The following is an 18,979-nucleotide window of genomic DNA, read 5'->3' as shown; positions in this document are numbered from 1 at the left end:
CTTTAATAAAATCTTTTTATTTAAAATGTTTATACTTGATTAAACCGCTATCATTTTGAGTTCTTTGTTAAATCAACCGAGACATTTCTGATATGTGTAAATTATTCTTTAAGAAAAGCATTGAAGTTATTTTTCAAAATGCATTCAGACTTCGAAAGAAGTTAAAATTGTATAATGGATCATAAAAACCCGCCAACCCTGTACTTTTCTGTCTTATCATCTTATAGCTGCACCGACTCGGCTATGCAAATGTTAAAAATGTCCCATCTCCTCTTTTAATATTTATCTCTTTAGCGATTTACAAAGTCACTGAATTTAATGACGATCTTTTATGTTAAGATTTACATAATGTTTGCTCTTTGATACGCAAAACAAGTTTTCTGTTTTCGTGAAAAACTTCAAACCGAATTTTCGCAGATTAATGAGCCCTCACTGTCGGCGTTTTCTTTGAATATCATTCCAAAGAGGCTTTCATTGATCAATAGATAGACTAATGAATAAATAAGACTCATGTTCTACAAGGAAACTTTTTAGGCCGCAGTTGTTTGGGGATATTTTACATTTTTGTGTACATTTTGAAGCAGGCGGGACTAATTGGAAGGAAGAGATTTTTAAAAGGAGTGTTGGCTCATTAACCAACTTATATTATTATTCTTCGCCATTCCCAGAAAGAATTTTGGTAGAAAAGAAACAAATTAAAGTATGGAAATGAGTGAGTGGAGTTTACTTAGTGATACAAGCAAAGAAAAAAGTGTATAAATACATTTTGCTTCTTTGTGGTAAAATGGTTTAATGGAAAGATATTTTTTATCCGCGTTGAAAAAAATTAACACTGCTAATATTTTCAAAAATCATTATGATACGGGGTAAGTCAAAAACTTCAGACCTTGTATAGAGAACTTTTTTGGGAATGTGAAATGTCTATTAAAAAGTGTCGGCCCCCATAGTTTTATAATATACGAGGTGGGATGTAAATTTTACCTGTTACAGTAGAACCTCGATTATCCGTCAGGGCACCGGACCAAGGGTATGACGGATAATCGAAAAGACGGTTAACAGAACATTAAAAAAAATTAAAAATTCATAGTATAACTCTCAAATTTCATTTGTATGGTTTGTTTGACAATATAAGAGGGATTTGTGTTCGTACAATCGAATCAATTTAAAATATTGTGAAATCTTTGTTATACTGTTGTTTTACATTTTGCGACGGCTGAATTTCTTAATCGGCATAAGATCATGCAATCTACTTTATTGACTTCTTCTTGTTGAGAATACCACTCGATGAATTATTGCATATGCGATGCAGCTTTTCTAGATTATTTACGAAAATCTATGTCAGTTATAATAGGTTCAGCAATATAGCTAAAGTCAAATTCCAAGTCTGCGTTAGCTTCTGAATCTGTTTGGTCCGCCTTTGTTGCCAGTTCAACGACTTCTTTATCTATCAGCAATGGATAGCCGTTTGTGTCCTTATCACAAATCAAATTAACTTTTTTATTTTTTACATGAAAATTTTTGCTTATGTAGTCAATACAACTTCTGTATGTACCCTGACGGTTAACAGAGGTAACGGTTAATGGAGAGACGGATAATCTAGGTTCCACTTTTTTTTTTCGTAACTTCTGAAGAGTACTGACACTAAAAAAACTTACAATTAAGTAAAATTTTTTGATGTATAGTGTAACATTGTTATAAAATTTAAATGATCTGTTACAAAATTGACTTTTCTATGATGTTTTAGGCACTAATGTTTAGTTTTAGTTGACTTTATTTATTTTTAATAACTTACTTCTAAACAAATGAACACTGAATTTGTATCCTTTATTTTACAAACTATGATATCTAATTTATTTATTACACTAAATCTAATATTTTATTTAAGTTCAAATTCAAAAATATACCGCGCCCGTTACATATCAAAGTATACCGACGTTTTCAAATTCACAACTGAACTGCCAATTGCAAAAACCTGTAAGTGATACAACATTCAATGTTCTAGAAATAAATAACAGCTCGAATAGTATTTACAAGAAACAAGAAGGAATTTACTGCAAGCAAAAGTCGAGAAGGAATAGAACATCATAAATCATAAAAAAAGGTTACTTGGTAAACAACTCGTGTCTATTAGGTAGGGAGCTGAAAACAGTCTGTGACATAATTATGTCACAGATCTAAAAGGATAAAAATTTCAGAACGTTTTCGTGCTTATCAGACTGTCATCAGTAAAAACATCTTAAATTAATTGAAGCTACCACATAGAAAGATTTTATAACCCTCAGATAACATATTGAAAATATGATATTCTAAAATAGTTGTGATGTGACACTAGGTCGATGTTAAAGGAATTCTCTTGAAGGTGACAAACTGTTTCCTTGTTGCATGTCCAAATTAATTACGTTTATATGGGATTAAGCCACAATTGGTTATGGTTATGTTTGTTTAAAATTGATGGTTGACTTAGTTGGTTTCGATCTTGCAGACAATAACCTGCTTTTAATTTGAAAAAATCCTGATAGTGGTATCCTCACTCTCGGTATATTAAATTCTGACTAAAAAAACTAAGTTTTCAATCTAATAGCACATAAAATAACATCAAAAGATGCTACTCTACATCCTACCAGATTGAAAACAATGGGAACCATCTCTGGTAACACCTCTGAGGCTTCTACAATTTGCAAGCCATAACGGATGCTGAGACTAAGGAAGATGAGGGAATTTTACAATTTATAATTCACGTCCCATCTTCTCAGCGCGGCAAAGTTCCAACGAGAATGTTTCCATTGAGAATGTAGAATACCATCTTTTGATGTTGTTTTATGTGCTATTAGATTGAAAACTTAGTTTTTGCTAGCAGTTGCCGCTAGGGCATCCCTGCCATTTTGTTCGTTGCAATCCGTGACGCGCACGCCGGGGTTTATCCTAGTTGGGTCAGAGAGAGCAGCATATGTGCCTCCTGATGAGAGACCAATAAGTTTCGAAACCGGTAGAGGTGCTTGCTGCACTCTCTGATTGGACTAGAATAATGATGCGGCTGCAGTTTTGTGTTGCAACGAAATTAAAAATGGTTATTCATTTTTGATAAATTCTCACTGTTTTTTGTGTTGTTTGTATTCTTTCATGTGTAACGTGTGTTTACGTAGATTGCATCTTTGTATATTGTCTGTTGCATAATTATGTATTGTATATTTAATTGTAGATTATTTGTCTCCGAATTTCCGTTAATCTGCTATTATCGCGGACTTCTTCTTATAGTATTGGCTACCGAAACCTGAAGTAAAATATATAAAAAGTTAGAACAAGATATTGGACAAACTCAGTTCGGATTTAGAAATGCTGAAGCAACCAGAGAAGCATTTTTTGCAGTAAATGTGCGAATACAGAGACGTTTAGATGTAAACCAGGACATCTATATCTGCTTCCTAGATTGTAACAAGGCATTCGATACGATGAAACATAATCCATTAATAAAACTACTGAGAACAAAGAACATCGACACACGAGATATAAGAATAATAAATAATCAGTATTATGAACGTCATAATATATGAACGTCAAGCTGTCATAAGAATAAATAATTTAAACACCAATAAAATAAAAATCAAAGGAGGCGTTAGACAGGGCTGTGTCTTGTCGCTATCATTGTTTAATGCATACTCAGCGCGGTAAAGCAGATGGGACGTGAATTGTAAATTGTAGAATTCCCTCATCTTCCTTAGTCTCAGCATCCGTATGGCTGGCAAATTGTAGAAGCCTCGGAGGTGTAACCAGAGAAGGTTCCCATTGTTTTCATTCTGGTGGGGTGTAGAATAGCATTATGTTGTTTTATATGCCATTAGAGTGAAAACTTAGTCTTTTGCTAGCAGTTGCCGCTAGGGCATCTATGCCATTTCGTTCGTTGCAATCCGGGACTGCACGCTGGGGTTTGTTTTGGTTGGATCAGGGAGAGCAGCATATGTGCCTCCTGATGAGAGACTAATAAGTTTCGAAACCGGTAGGGGTGCTTGCAGCACTCTCTGATTGGATGGTTCGGCTGTGTTTTCGTTTTGCAATGAAATTGAAAATGGTTATTCATTTTTGATTTACATTTACTCTGTGTGGAGTATCAAGGGAACCATTCTCGTTGGAACTTTACCGCGCTGAGCAGATGGGACGTGAATTGTAAATTGTAGAATTCCCTCATCTTCTTTAGTCTCAGCGTCCGTATGGCTTGCAAATTGTAGAAGCCTCGGAGGTGTAACCAGAGAAGGTTCCCATTGTTTTCATTCTGGTGGGGTGTAGAATAGCATTATGTTGTTTTATATGCCATTAGAGTGAAAACTTAGTCTTTTGCTAGCAGTTGCCGCTAGGGCATCTATGCCATTTCGTTCGTTGCAATCCGGTACTGCACGCTGGGGTTTGTTTTGGTTGGATCAGGGAGAGCAGCATATGTGCCTCCTGATGAGAGACTAATAAGTTTCGAAACCGGTAGAGGTGCTTGCTGCACTCTCTGATTGAACTGGAATGATGATGCGGCTGTAGCTTCGTGTTGCAACGAAGTTGAAAATGGTTATTCATTTTTTATTTACATTTACTCTGTGTGGAGTATCAAGGGCACCATTCTCGTTGGAACTTTACCACGCTGAGCAGATTTGACGTGAATTGTAAATTGTAGAATTCCCTCATCTTCCTTAGTCTCAGCATCCGTATGGCTTGCAAATTGTAGAAGCCTCAGAGGTGTAACCAGAGAAGGTTCCCATTGTTTTCATTCTGGTGGGGTGTAGAATAGCATTATGTTGTTTTATATGCCATTAGAGTGAAAACTTAGTCTTTAAAATAAATAACTTGAGCGTTACTTGATGGGTTAAGAGTATAAACATAATATACAGACACATCATCTGTTGACCTTCAACTTGAAAGAATAATATTATTACATTTGTTTCTATTTGTTTCTTTCGACCATTTATTTTTTACACTTTAGTAATAAATGTATGCAAACAATCCTGGTAAAAAGTAACTTGTGTTGCTACAAGAACGAAATAAATATTAAGCTAAAATTTTAGCGCTATTATAAATTACAAATGATCCCTGAGAATCCTAATTGATTCCCGTTATTCCTTAAGCATAATTAACGTCATTACGTCACAGTGAAACTCGTTAAGTTTCATCTTTTCCTTTTGATGCTTCGGTTCGTCTTTCAGCTGGATAATCATAAAATCTTATTATTAAAATTACTTATCTTACTGACAACATACCGTACTTTTAGGATAGATGAAGGGCTTTAAGGGGATTCGCGTAAAAATCGAAAATTCAGTGGTACAGGTCTGTTCTGCAAAAGTTTACGAAAATTAATTAGAAATATTATGTGTATACGGGATTACACATAGTTTCAAAAGTTATGCATCACCCCTCGTATTCACGATGTTTACACTTTTATAAATCCGTATCTTTATCACATATTTAATGGGCCTTTTTTATAAAAAATATACTATTTTTGGTTTTTTATTTTATTTGATTACCCATTTAATTGACCTGGTTTTGCCAAGGTGTAAACATTTGAAAAATTTATTCTGGTGAAATTTTTGAAAACGTGATTAAAAATGAATGGTACTTTAATTTCTGAGTTGGACCGTATAAGAATGATCGATTTAGTTGAAGAAGGCCATTCACAGCGGTTCGTGGAGGAAATAGTGGCTGTTTCTCAGAGTGATGTCTCACGGATATGGAATAGGTTCCTGGAGACAAACTCGATACGGAATAGTGCTCGGTCTGGTAAACCCCGAGTTACCAATGATCGACAGAATAGATATATCCGAATTTCCAACTGTAGAAATTCTTCTATGTCTGTACCAGCCCTCCAAAGGGAATTCAGGCATGCTACAAGAGTCAGAGTATCGTTGTCTACAATAAGAAGAAGAATTTTAGACTCAGGTTTGAAGAGTCGTCGACCAATAAGAGTTCCTCAGATACAACCTAGACATGTTTTGGTCCGCCTCCAGTGGGCTCAAGAACACATACAGCTGTCCCAACAATTTTGGAATTTTGCGCTTTTTTCAGACGAGACCAGAATCTATTTAAATAGTGATAACCGGTGAATTCGTGTGTGGCTAGTTGTGCAGCTCTTGTTGGCTCTCGCCACACACAAATTCGTCGGTTATCACTATTTAAACAGATTCTGGTCTCGTCGGAAAAAAGTGCAAAATTCCAAAATTGTTTGGGGAGCTTTATGTGTTCTTGGGCCCACTAGAAGCGGTCCAAAACATGTTTAGGTTGTAGCTGAGAAACTCTTATTGGTCGACGACTCCTCAAACCTGAGTCTAAAATTCTTCTTCTTATTGCAGACAACGATTCTCGGACTCCTGTAGCTTGCCTGAATTCTCTTTGGAGGGCTGGTACAGACATAGAAGAATTTCTACAGATGGAAATTCTGATATATCTATTCTGTCGATCATTGGTAACACGGGGTTTTCCAGACCGAGCTCTATTCCGTATCGAGTTTATCTCTAGGAACCTTTTCCATATCCGTGAGACATCACTCTGAGAAACACCCACTCTTTCCTCCACGAACCGCTGTGAATGGCCTTCTTCAACTAAATCGATAATTCTTATACGGTCCAACTCAGAAATTAAAGTACGATTCATTTTTAATCATGTTTTTAAAAATGTCACCAGAATAAATTTTTCAAATGTTTACACCTTGGCAAAACCAGGTCAATTAAATGGATAATCAAATAAAATAAAAAAAAAACCAAAAACAGTGTATATTTTTTATAAAAAAAACCCATTAAATACGTGATAAAGATAAGGATTTATAAAAGCGTAAACATCGTGAATACGAGGGGTGATGCATAACTTTTGAAACTATGTGTAGTTGATTGTAATGATTATTCCATTCATAGAGATTCTGACCAATAGGATATAATATATAGTTTATATATAGTTACTCTCCAGGCCTAGAGGGCCCATGGCTTGGTTTACTATTCCTTTCCAATCTCTTCTATTTGCTGCTTTATTTTTCCAATTTGTGATTTTCAGTTCTTCTATGTCTTTTTCAACATCTTTCTTCCATCTGGTTTTCGGTCTACCGTTCTTCTTCTTTCCTCCTATTCCTTCCGTTAGTATTTTTTTGGGAAGTCTCGTGTTTGGCATCCTTTGGATATGTCCCAACCATCTCAGTCTTTGTGATTTTATGATCCCTACTATGTTTGGTTCACCATACATCCTCTCTAGTTCTACATTTGGTCTTCTTATCTACATTCCATTCTATATCTTTCCGCCAAATATTTTTCTTAGAACTTTTCTTTCCCGCACTTTAAGCATGACTTGCTCGGATTTGTTCATCGTCCATGCTTCACTGGCATACAATACTATAGGTCTTATCACTACCTTATATATTCTTATCTTAGCCCCTCTAGATATGTTCTTATTTCTTAATAAGTTGTTTAGAGCAAAGATACAACGATTACCAGCCATAATTCTCGTTTGGATTTGTTCTTTTATATTTGGTCTCCTAGTGAATGTCGCTCCTAGATATTGGAATCTCTCTACTTCTTCGAATCAACATATTTTTGCCTCTGTGTTCATTCTCAGATATTGCCCTTGTGTGTATTCTCGTTCTGTTCATTCCATATATTTAGTCTTTTCTTCGTTTATGTGTATCCCTTTCTTTTTTCCTATCGCCTCTAATCTTTTTAGTATTACTTTTAATTCTTGTTTACTTCTGGCTATCAATACTATGTCATCAGCGAATGCCAAACATTGGTGTTTTCGTTGGTATACAAGTCCTATCCTGTTAATTTCGGCTTCTCTGATGACCATTTCAAGAAGGATACTGAAAAACAATGATGACAGTGGGTCTCCTTGTCGTACCCCTTCACCGACCCTAAACTTATCTGTTTCCTTTCCATTTATTTTAACCCTGTTCTCTGTTTCTCTGAGTGTAACTTTTACCATCTTTTTTAATTTTTTACTAGTTCCAATTTCACATAGTGCTTTATATATTTCTTTCCGTTTAACTCTGTCAAAAGCTTGTTTAAAGTCAATGAATAGGGCAATTGTAGATTTCCCGTATTCGTAGCTTTCCGCTTGTATCTCACGCAGCAGGAAAATTTGATCCACCTTGCTGCGTCCTCTTCTGAATCCACATTAATATTCTCCTATGTCATTATCTACCTTTTGTGTTATCTTGTCTTTTATATGTACTGCAAGTATTTTATATGCAACGTTTAGTAGGGCTATTCCCCTGTAATTATGGCATAAACTTTTGTCGCCTTTTTTGTGAATTGGACACAGTGTGGCTTCAGTCCATTCTTTTAGTATGTGTTCTTGTTCCCAAATTTCTTTTATTAGCTTTTCCAAATGCTTAATTAGTACTGGTCCTCCATATTTAAACATTTCAGCTGTTACTTCATCCTTACCTGGGCTCTTGTTTTTCTTTATTTTCTCTATTATTTCTTTTATTTCTTTTTCATTAGGTGGTCTTTCCTGTATTTCTTCTTGATCAATATTTTCATTCGGTTCTTCTTTTTCTTCTGCATATTCTGTTGTGGGAATTTTATTTAGAAGCTCTTCGAAGTATTCTCTCCATATGTTCAGTATTTCTTCGTCGCTTACTAAATTCCTTCCATTTTTGCTTTTGTTGTGTACAGGTTTTATTTGGAACCCCTTTTTCTCAATTTTTACTCCTTGATATAAGTTTCTGATTTCTCCATTTTTATAGTTTTCTTCTATGCATTTCAATTTATCTGCGTTGTACTTTCTTTTCTTTGCTCTTATGATTCTTTTAGTTCGTTTTCTTTGTTCGTTGTATTTTATCTCCATCTCTGGTGTTTTCACTTGCATTCATTTTGAGTCAACTTATTTCTTTCATCCAGTTCTATTTTACATTCTTCATCAAACCATTCTTTGAATCCATCTTTTATATTTCTATTACTGACTTGCGCTGCTTTGGTCATACATACTTTTATTTGCGTCCATTTTTATTCGATGTTTCCATTTTCTGCAATATTTTCCAGTTCTCTAGTGACTAGTCTTTCATATTTACTTTGTTCTTCTTCTGTTCTCTGTTCTTCTGTGACCAATAGAAAGCTACAGAAATAAAAATTACAGCGATTATTTTTTAATGATTTTAACTTCCAATCGTATAGTAAGATATTTGATCACGTGCTTAATTCTGTCCAATCAGATTAAAATTATACTGAGAATTATCTACTGTAGAAAATTACCGATAAAATTTTTTTAAATAGATTGTTTCTGTTTAATGGCAACCAGTTTCCTAGTTTTGAAAACTGTCACATTTAAGAAAATATCCATAATATACGTATTAAAAAATAATCTTACGAATATCACACGACAGTAAGAATAAATAAGAAAATAATGCTTCATTTTTTCTCAAATTTGTTTCGAATCGAGCCTTGCGGGCTCTCGTGTCTATTGCCAGACAACAAATTTTCGAAAAACTGTCGCATTATTTTCGATTTATTCTCACTCTCTTGTGATATTATACCCGATAATTTTTGATAATTTCCCGTCGTCAAATATTACGTCAGGGTCAGATGCCCTTCATTGCTGCAAAAAATTGAATATTCAATGATATTAATGACAATTCATGTTTTACAACTTGTCACAAAGGACAACAAGAAATAGGTTTAGCAAATATTGAGGCGAAGATATCAATAAAATATTAGTTAAAATTATTTAAAGAGACAGTTTTATTCATGAAATAATCCTACCGAATTACTCTCGAGCTCGAATTATTGATTTTTTTTGCTCCCGTGACACTTTGACACAATTTCACTCCCCTTCGGCCGTGAAATTAAAACTGTCAAAGTGTCACTCGGGATACAAATCGATAATTTTAGAGCTCTCGTGTAATTACTACTGACAATTAAAATTCTATCTAAAACATTTACCGTTTTGATTTCCCCTCCGGAAATTATTTTCAAAAATGATTATTAAAGAAAAAAAAATTGTGTTGAAAGAGTGTATAACTGCCAAAGTATTGATGAGGTTATGAGGGTGTCTCCCCAGGCAACCAAGTAACGGTTACAAAACGTTGAAAAGACGTCATAATTATCACCAAACCACGTCAGTTTGTCACGTTTTTTCGACGTCGAAAGTCACGTGAATATGTCCCACCATAAATGACGTCATTTTTATCACGTTTTAGATACGTCATATAAAAAACGTAGTTTTTATGTCGTTTTTTTTAGATTATTTTTCATTTTATGGTTTTAACAATACACAATAATAATTATTCGTGTGGGCATTGTTGGTATTGCAATTTTTCATTTAACTCTTTTAAATTTAGCTTATAGGCTAAAAGTAAAACCAAATGCATAGAATTACAATATCTTCGATGCAACATTATAGAATTTTCACTTTTTATAGAGGTATACTTACTGTGTAAAAAACTGAAACAGCATATAAACTAATAAATAATTTTAACTCGATAACATTACAAAAATATCTCAGCTAACTATCTGGATATCAATGATGGCTGCGACATGAACTCTGATCACTCACCGACAATTTTAACTATGAGTGATACAGTAATCAAAAAAGAGTTCAATCTAATATTGACTAATAAAAAACTGACTGGGAGAGCTTCAAAATAAACATTGAACACAAAATTAAACTTGCTGTGCCATTGAAAAACACCAGGCAACTTGATGTCGAATTAGAATATTTTATAAAAACTATCCAACAGGTAGCTTGGGAAAATACTCCCACAATAACTCCCAGAACAAAAGGGAACAATTATCCAAAAGAAATCAGAGAACTGATATTAGAAAAAAGAAAGTTAAGAAAAAAATGGCAGGAATACAGAGCTCCACGAGACAAAACTAGTCTAAATAATGCTACACAAAAACTAAAAAGGGAGATACAGAATATAAAAAATTCAACAATTGATTCTTTTTTAAGTAATTTAACAGCTGACCAGAACACAGATTATTCGTTATGGAAGGCAACAAAAAGAATGAAGATACCAATTATTCATTCTCCTCCTATCAAGTTGGAAAACGGCAACTGGGCTAGAAGTAACGAACAGAAAGCAGAAAGATTTGCAAATCATTTAGAAAGCACGTTCAAATCCAACGGCAATGATGGTGAAGATCTGAGATGGGAAAAACCATTCCAAACGGAAGAAAGAATAACGTTGACATCAGTTAGAGAAGTATCAACAGAGATAAAGGAGAATATAAATCCTAAGAAAGCTCCAGGATATGATCTCATAACAGGAGAACTATTAAAAAATCTCCCAAGAAAAGCCATAGTTAAGCTGACAAACCTAATAAATGCTGCTTTTAGATTGAGATATGTTCAGAGACTCTGGAAAGTAGCCGAAGTCATTATGATCGCATAACCAGGTAAACCTCCTAATGAGGTGACATCGTATCGACCAATATCACTCCTTCCGGGGATGTCAAAATTATTTGAAAAACTCCTATTGAAAAGATTAAAACCAATAATAGAAAGAAAAGATATTATACAAAATCATCAATTTGGTTTCAGAAATAAACATTCCACTATAGATCAAGTTCACCGAATAACAAATATAATAGAAAAAACATTAGAAGAAAAGAAAGTCTGCTCTACAATCTTCTTGGACGTAGCACAGGCATTTGATAAAGTCTCGCATGAGGGTTTAAACTATAAACTAAGGACGTTCATGCCTAAACAGTATTCGGAAATCCTAGAATCATACATTGCGAATAGATATTTCAGAGTTAAACAGGAAGAAGTGTACACCGATTTAAGGGAGATCAAAGCTGGCGTGCCACAAGGGAGAGTATTAGGTCCGGTCCTGTACCTATTGTATACGTGTGACATTCCAGAACTAGAACAGAACACTATTGCCACATTCACTAATGATACAGCTATACTAGCGGTAGGAGACACTAGTGAAGAAGCGACTGATAAGTTGCAACTCTCAGTAAATACAATACATACCTGGACCAAAAAATGGCGAATAAAATTAAATGAGTCTAAATCGGCACACATTAACTTCACAAATAAAAAATAGAAAATTTCCCAGTTAGAATAAATGATACCCAAGTTCCTTATGTAACATCAGCAAAATACTTGGGCATCACCCTAGACGCGAGGCTGCGCTGGAAAGTCCATGTCAAAAAGAAAAGGGAGGAGCTAGATATGAGGTATAAGAAATTGTATTGGATGATTGGAAAAAATTCAACATTATCCATTCATAATAAATTATCCATTTACAAACAAGTACTGAGGCCAGTATGGGTATATGGGTGCCAACTCTGGGGCTGTACTAAAGCTAGTAACCTATATATTATCCACAGATTTCAAAACAAAATACTGAGGAACATTGTTGATGCTCCTTGGTATATCCGTAACATCAACCTCCACCAGGACCTGGGTATGGAAACTGTGACAGAAGTAATCAAGAGAACAGCAGCAAGTCACGAGCAGAGGCTGCATAGTCATGTGAATGTCGAGGCAATCCAGCTTCTTGACAACACTGGTCTAAAGAGAAGACTCATGAGGAGAAAACCATTTGAGTTAGTGTAAATGTGTAACAGTTTAGTGTAAAAAGCAGAGCATAGTGCTGTGATGTCATTTCATGTTAATTGTAGTGCATTAGTTGATAGATATAATAAAAGTAAGCCATAGGGTATGCCCTTAGATTTAAGTATTTGTTGTTATTAAGTTAGGTCAGAGAATAACTGATAATTGGTCATTTGTGACCAGATAGCAGTATGCAAACATCGTACAGGCGTTATAAAAAAAACTCGTTAACACATCATTAGTTCATTAACAGAAAATAATCACCAAAACAAAACACATAACCTCAAACCGTTTTCAAGAAGAACTATTGCATTAAACTAATTCACTTGAGAAAAACGAATAAAAATCTCTTAATTAACACGTTTCTTCAACTAAACATCTAAATGAAAAGTCTTATTTTACCGCACAAAGCACGTAAACAATAAATGAAAAATTTCTTATGACAATTTAAGCTTATAAACGAAATTGTTTGGAGTCAAGCAAGCAAGCAAGCAAGCAATTTGATTTAACCCGACCTGTGGGATTTGTTCACCCTCTCGAAGGAGTACATTCGGGTGTAACAAGTCATTGGGGCGAGGTGTTTTGACCCGAGTTATACAGGGATCACCCCACCTCGCTCCAATGCCCCAGGCCATCCCTTTCCCCCCCATAGCACGCTGATGCGCGATGGAGGCACAACTATCGTAGCCAAATGCTCTTCACAATGGAACCCTGGGTAATAAGATTCCACTGTGGTATCCTAATCGAATGCAAAAAACTAGGCCCAGCGTGATGCGCTCTATGCCTTTATCTTCTTAATAACTTATCCGCGGTACTAAAAATTGCTTGCTTGGGCCCCGAGTCATCGTGCCGAGCCCCACTGAGCCCTGTTGGGCCCTGCTGGGCCCCGCCCGATGGCTCGATGCTCTAATTTTTTTGTGTTTTTGGTTTTTTTAATTTTTTTGGGGGCTTTCGCCATTTTTTTATTTTATATGAATTTTTTTGGGGGCTTAAGGCCCTTCTAATTTTCTAATATTTGCTTACCTTGGAGGTGGTCGTGGTACTTGGACTTCGTGGGTAACGCTATCTTCGGCACTTGTTTCGAGCTACGAACACACTACTATCACTTATCACTTTTAGTTTATCCTATAATTTGTTGTTTCGGGCGTCTGTGCTTCCATCGGTGGAACTCGTCGTATCTTAGCGTCTCTCGCAGTATGTAATTTGGGTGATGTTCTAATTCTGCGAATTTGACCCTTGCCTTGTCTGTCATGGTTTCTGTGACTCTCACCTGTTGGAGTTCTCTGAACAGGAATCTTTCAGCTACATATCTTGGGACTCTGGCGGCCTCCCTCAAGCTGTTGTTATGGACTGCTTGGATCTTCTTCTTGTGTGTATTACATACGTGTCCCCATGCGAGAGACGCATAAGTTAATACCGGTAGGATTATACTATTTATCAATCTTAACCTTGTTTTGAGTGTTAGTTTACTTTTTCTGCCTGTGAGTCCTCTTAGATTCGCTCTTGCTATGTTGGCCTTCTGGACTGTGGCTTCTACGTGTTTTTGGAAGGTTAATCCTTTATCCATAATGACTCCTAGGTATTTGGCTTCGTTTTTCCACTCGATGGGCCTGTTCTGCACCCTCAATTGTTCCTCTGGCTGCTGTCTCCCTTTCTTGTATAGAACCGCTTGTGTTTTCTCTGAATTTATGGCTATCTTCCATTTGATACACCATGCTTCAATTTCTTCTAGTGCAGTTTGTAGGTTGGTCACTGCTATATCTGCGTTTCTATGCTTGGCCGCTATTGCTGTATCGTCGGCGTAGAGGCTCATGAGGGTACCTGGTGTTCTAGGTACATCTGCGGTGTATATCGTGTACAGCAGGGGTGACAAGACCGCTCCCTGTGGTACTCCAGCCTCCGGGATTCCGAGTTCGGACAGGACTTGTCCTATCCGAATCCTGAACCTCCGGCCGCCCAAGTACGACGAGATTAGCCTCGTCATCGCTCCGCTGTACCCGTACTCCCGCATTTTGAATAGGAGCCCCTTGTGCCAGACTCTGTCGAATGCCTTGCTTACATCCAGGAACGCTGCTCCAGTGTACTGCTTATCATTGAAACCGGCTGCTATGTACTCGGTTAGCCTGAGGACTTGTAGTTCGCTGGAGTGCTCTGCTCTAAATCCGAATTGAGCCTCTGGGATGATATTTAGTCGGGTTGTTTCCGCTTGCAGTCTGCTGAGGATGACTCTTTCCACTATCTTGCTGATCGCTGGAAGTAAGCTGATTGGCCTGTAGTTCTGTGGGAATGTGTGATTCTTGCCAGGTTTTGGAATCATGATGACACGGGCCTCTTTCCATCTGTTTGGGAATGTCTTGAATCTTAATATTGCGTTTATAATATTTGTGAAATACACTATAGCTTTTCTGGGCAAATATTTTAGGGCTCTGTTGGTTATTTCGTCGAGGCCAGGCGCTTTTCTCGGTGAACTATTTTTGATATGTTCATTGATTTCTTCCGGTGATGTTGGGGGGATGAAGTCCTCTGGGTCTTCTGGTCCTTCTTCTTGTTCTTCGACTTCTTCCAGGAAGTCGTCGTCTTCATCTTGGTGGAAGTTCAGTCTGCATTCATCTTCGAGTGTAGTCCTCATTGCCTCTGCTTTGTCTTCTATGGTGTATACCATGCCGTATCTTCCATGTAGTGGGGGGATGGGTTTCCTGTCGCTTCTCAACATTTTCTGGAGCTTCCAGACATTTCTCATGTTTGAGTCTTGTTCTTCCATCTCTTGTACAAAGTTGTCCCATTTTTCGCTACGGTGGAGTTTTAGGGCCGTTTGGACCTCCCTATTTAAAATATTTGCCCAGGATTTATCTACTCTGTTTCTTGTTCTTTTTGCTGTTTTCTTTGCTCTATTTTTTTCCCTTATCAACTCTTGTGTTTCTTGTGGTATGTCTTTGAACCTTCCCATGAATATCTCGACATCTTCCTCTGTTGTGCTGTTTCTAATTGCCTCTTGGATGATATTTTCGAACTCTAGGACTTTTCCTTCTATTTCTTCTGGATTGTTTATTACTGGCACTATGTTTATTCCTTCACTTACTAACCTTTTGTAGTTAGTCCACTTTATTTTCTTTTTTGTTCTTTTTGGCGGGTTTGTCTCTTCCCATGTTCCGATTTCTAATAGGATGGGGTGGTGGTCAGTTGATCCTTCGTCCAGCGTGATTAATTCTGATTGCAGTCCTAGGTTTTTGGCTACAACTAAGTCGATGTGTGTCGGAAGTGCGTTTCCTGGGTAGTGGGTAGGTTCTTCTGGGCCCATTGCTATTGTGTCTTCGTTGTTTTCTATGTATCTGTTTAGTAGTCGTCCATTCCTGTTCGTAGCTCTGTCGTTCCAGTTGGGGGATCTTGCATTCAGGTCTCCTATTATGATGGATGGTTCGGCGATGTTTAGGAACGCATCTAGGTCATCGTCCATTAAAGGGTCTTGTGGTCTTACGTAGGCTGATGTGATCCTTATTGCGCCTTGCCTCATGTTAACTTCTATTGTTGTGGCTTCCATGTTGACCAGTGGTGGAGTAGTGTAACTGGTGTGTCTAATACCCTTCTTTACTAGGATGGCCGTTCCTCCTGATCTTCTAGTGAGGTCGTTCCTATATACGTCGTATCCAGGAAACTTTAGGTTGAAGTTGTTGGTCAGTTTTGTTTCCTGAATTGCTACGATGTCCATCTCGTATCTGTTGGCGAGTTCATCTAGTATGTTCTGATTTGTGGTTATGCCGCCCGGGTTCCAGGAGCCTATCCTCAAGTATCCCCTCTCTGCCATTAGTTCTGTGCCTGCCTGGTGCTGAGTATCACCTCTTGGACTACCTTAGTCACGATGTTTGTGACCATCCTGACTAGGTACTCTTCGTCTGGGAGGGTTGGTCGGTTGGACGGTGTGTTGTTCTGCGCTGGTTGGTCTCCCTGCGTGGCTTGCGCGTAGGATACCCCGGTTGCCTGCTGTCTTCGGTTTGGTGGTGGTCGCTGTTGTGACCTCTGTGGTGGAGGCCTCCCCCAGGTTGGGCACCTAGGACATCCTCTGTAGTTGGCTGGGTGGCTCCCATTGCAGTTGGCACACGTTGCCTTGACTTCTCTGGCTCTCTGGCACTGCTTTGAGTGGTGTTCTTCGCCGCACTTCACACATCTCGGGTCCTTGTGACACGAGTTCTGGGCGTGATGGTACCCTTGGCAGTTGAAGCACTGCGTCGGTCCTGCTGCCTTGTGTAGGTCCTCTACCACAACTTTCATGTGGCACAGGTTCGTTACCCGCTTTGCTTTTTCCACGTCTTCCTGATCCAGTGTCATGACAAACATGGGTAGTGGCCTCCTTTTCCCTACTCTCGTAGACATGTTACGTGCTGTGTGGCAGGTTATTCCATATTGGTTTGCCATGTCTTCTTGGATTGCCTTCTCGGTGGTATTCGTGGGCAATCCTCGTAACACTAATTTTGGTTTCCTGTCTTCGTCGAGTGGAAAGGCTATCCATTGTAGCCTCTTTTTCTCTTTGGCGGCGTATGCTTCTGCATATTCCTCCACTATCCTTGTCATCTTTCTGTAGTCATCCGGGCTTTTAGCCTGGATGAGCGTCTCTCTGCCACTTCTGGAGATTTTGTTTGTGGTGATGATGCCTTTGCCCTGGGCTATGGTAAGAATAGCCCCTGTCTCGCTGACACTCTGTAACTTAATTACAGGCGGTTTTCTGTATGGTGTTACCTGGTTTTCAGGTAACACGGCTTCTTCGGCTTCTTCTTCGTTTTGGTTTGTTTCCATTGACACTGTATCAGTTTGACTGGAAGCGGCAAGCGCGTCCCTATCTGTGCTCGTGGATGGCACTGGTTCTTCGGGGAGCTGTACCTGGGGAGCTAGTTTCATGGCTTTTTCTTGGTTGGACGTCCATGTGGCGTCTTCCTCGTCGGTTAGTGTCACCAGGGGTGGAAACTCTTCCTTTCTCTTTTTCCTCTGTTGGGTGGACGCCTCCTTCGTCGAGGTGGTAGCCTTCTGGCTGGGTGGTCGAGTCTGCTCGGTGGTCATCTTTTTGGTGGCAGGCTGCTCTACTGGTGGTTTTTTGTCCGTCTTTTCGGGGTTTTTCTTCTCCGGTTTCTTTGCGAGTTGTTTCTGGAGAGCTATCAACTCGTCGAATCTGGCATCCATCTTTTCGCTCATTCGTCGAATCTCCGTATTCAGCTCTTTGATCTCTGCCTTCTGTTGTGCGATCACCTCTTCATATTTTTTGTTGTTTGCATCAACGTTTGCTGCAAATTCTTTCATCAGGGTTCTGAGTCGGTTGATTTCTTCGTTGGCCCTTGTCAGCTCGTCTTCGCTGGCGGCATCCTCTTCAACCCGCTGACGTTTGGTAGTGCCCCCGCCTTCGGCGCCTGGGACGTCTTCGTCCATGTCCTCGACTTCCTGGGTGGCCTCGATGTTCTGGGAATCCTCGACTTCCTGGGTGGCTTCGGTGACGTTCTCGGTGGTCTCGACGTTCTGCGTGGAGTCCTTGCCTTTTGACTTCTTTTTCTTTTTTCTTGTTCTACGATTTTGGATCGTAAAACCGTCTTTTCCATCTTCCTGGTCGCTCGAGTGGTCATCGCTGCTCTCTTCAGGGTGCTGTAACAGGAGGGACTCTTTAGAGTCTGCATATCTTGGCGGGGAAAGCGCCTTGGATCTGGGGGGTGACCGAGATCTGACTCGTGTCATCTTTGGTTGGGAGCGGTAACCTAACTTTTAGAAGAAGCCTTTTTTTCAGCCGATTGGCCCGACACCACATCGACTTCAGGGTTGGCTCCCTGCACAACAGCGCGGTAGTTCTCGTACCTAGACAGAACTAGGTACGGGATCCTCTTGATTTTCTCAACTCTCTGACCTTAGGGGCCGGGGCTGCAAGATGTATTCTAAATAACTACACCTTGCAGTGTCGAGGCACAGTGTTTTAAACTGTACCCATTCCTAACGGAGGCACAGAGAGTATCCCGTAGCGGGCTCACGTCGAGCCCGCTATTGCTTATTCTGCTTTCCAACCCTTGTTTGCAATGTCTCAGAAAATTCAATGAAATCAAACTTCCTGAGTTTCACCACATCCAAGAGGTTGGCTTTTGCCTCTGCTTCCACGTCTTCGCGTCTAGCGAGAGCGAGCGCTCTAGTGTTGCTGTGCTTACATTCACAGCCGTACTAAGAAGTACGTTACACCAAAGCACTTCCCTCTCCTCGACTTGTTGCGCTGCTACTGCTGCTCGTCCGCACTCTGCACGTCTTGTCTCTTCGGCGGCTACCGAGAGACTTCGTATTTGTTTGGAGTCAAATAAAACATTAAACATTATAAGCATTAACTCGTTAAGCTCCTCCCATTTTGCGACGTCAGACTTGGGCTGTCTGAAATGAAAACGTGTTTTTGAACGTATTTTAACGTCATTAATCTTACGTATTTAAAATCACCTACGAAAGACGTTTA

General features: G+C 38.7%; 1 protein-coding gene across 1 annotated transcript; it reads right to left on the bottom strand.

Moving 5' to 3' along the window:
- Positions 1-5,090: 5,090 nt before the first annotated feature.
- LOC126878498 (uncharacterized) lies at positions 5,091-18,228 on the bottom strand. Its single transcript, XM_050641251.1, has 2 exons — positions 17,590-18,228; positions 5,091-5,180 (listed from the first exon to the last, which is right to left on the bottom strand). Exons 1-2 carry the CDS (start codon positions 18,226-18,228, stop codon positions 5,091-5,093), a joined length of 729 nt encoding a protein of 242 aa, XP_050497208.1.
- Positions 18,229-18,979: the final 751 nt, after the last annotated feature.

This window comes from Diabrotica virgifera, chromosome 1, assembly GCF_917563875.1.
Source record: "Diabrotica virgifera virgifera chromosome 1, PGI_DIABVI_V3a".
NCBI lineage: Eukaryota > Metazoa > Arthropoda > Insecta > Coleoptera > Chrysomelidae > Diabrotica > Diabrotica virgifera.
Note: the sequence above shows the minus strand (reverse complement) of the source record. Positions and strands in the feature narration are given on the sequence as shown.

What these genes read in the sequence shown, in the direction of transcription:
- LOC126878498 (XM_050641251.1), bottom strand. Translation starts at nt 18,228, where the DNA reads ATGACACGAGTCAGATCTCGGTCACCCCCCAGATCCAAGGCGCTTTCC. An exon ending in AGACGGACAAAAAACCACCA is followed by an intron (nt 5,181 to 17,589) that starts GTAGAGCAGCCT and finishes ATGATTATCCAG; the next exon opens with CTGAAAGACGAACCGAAGCA.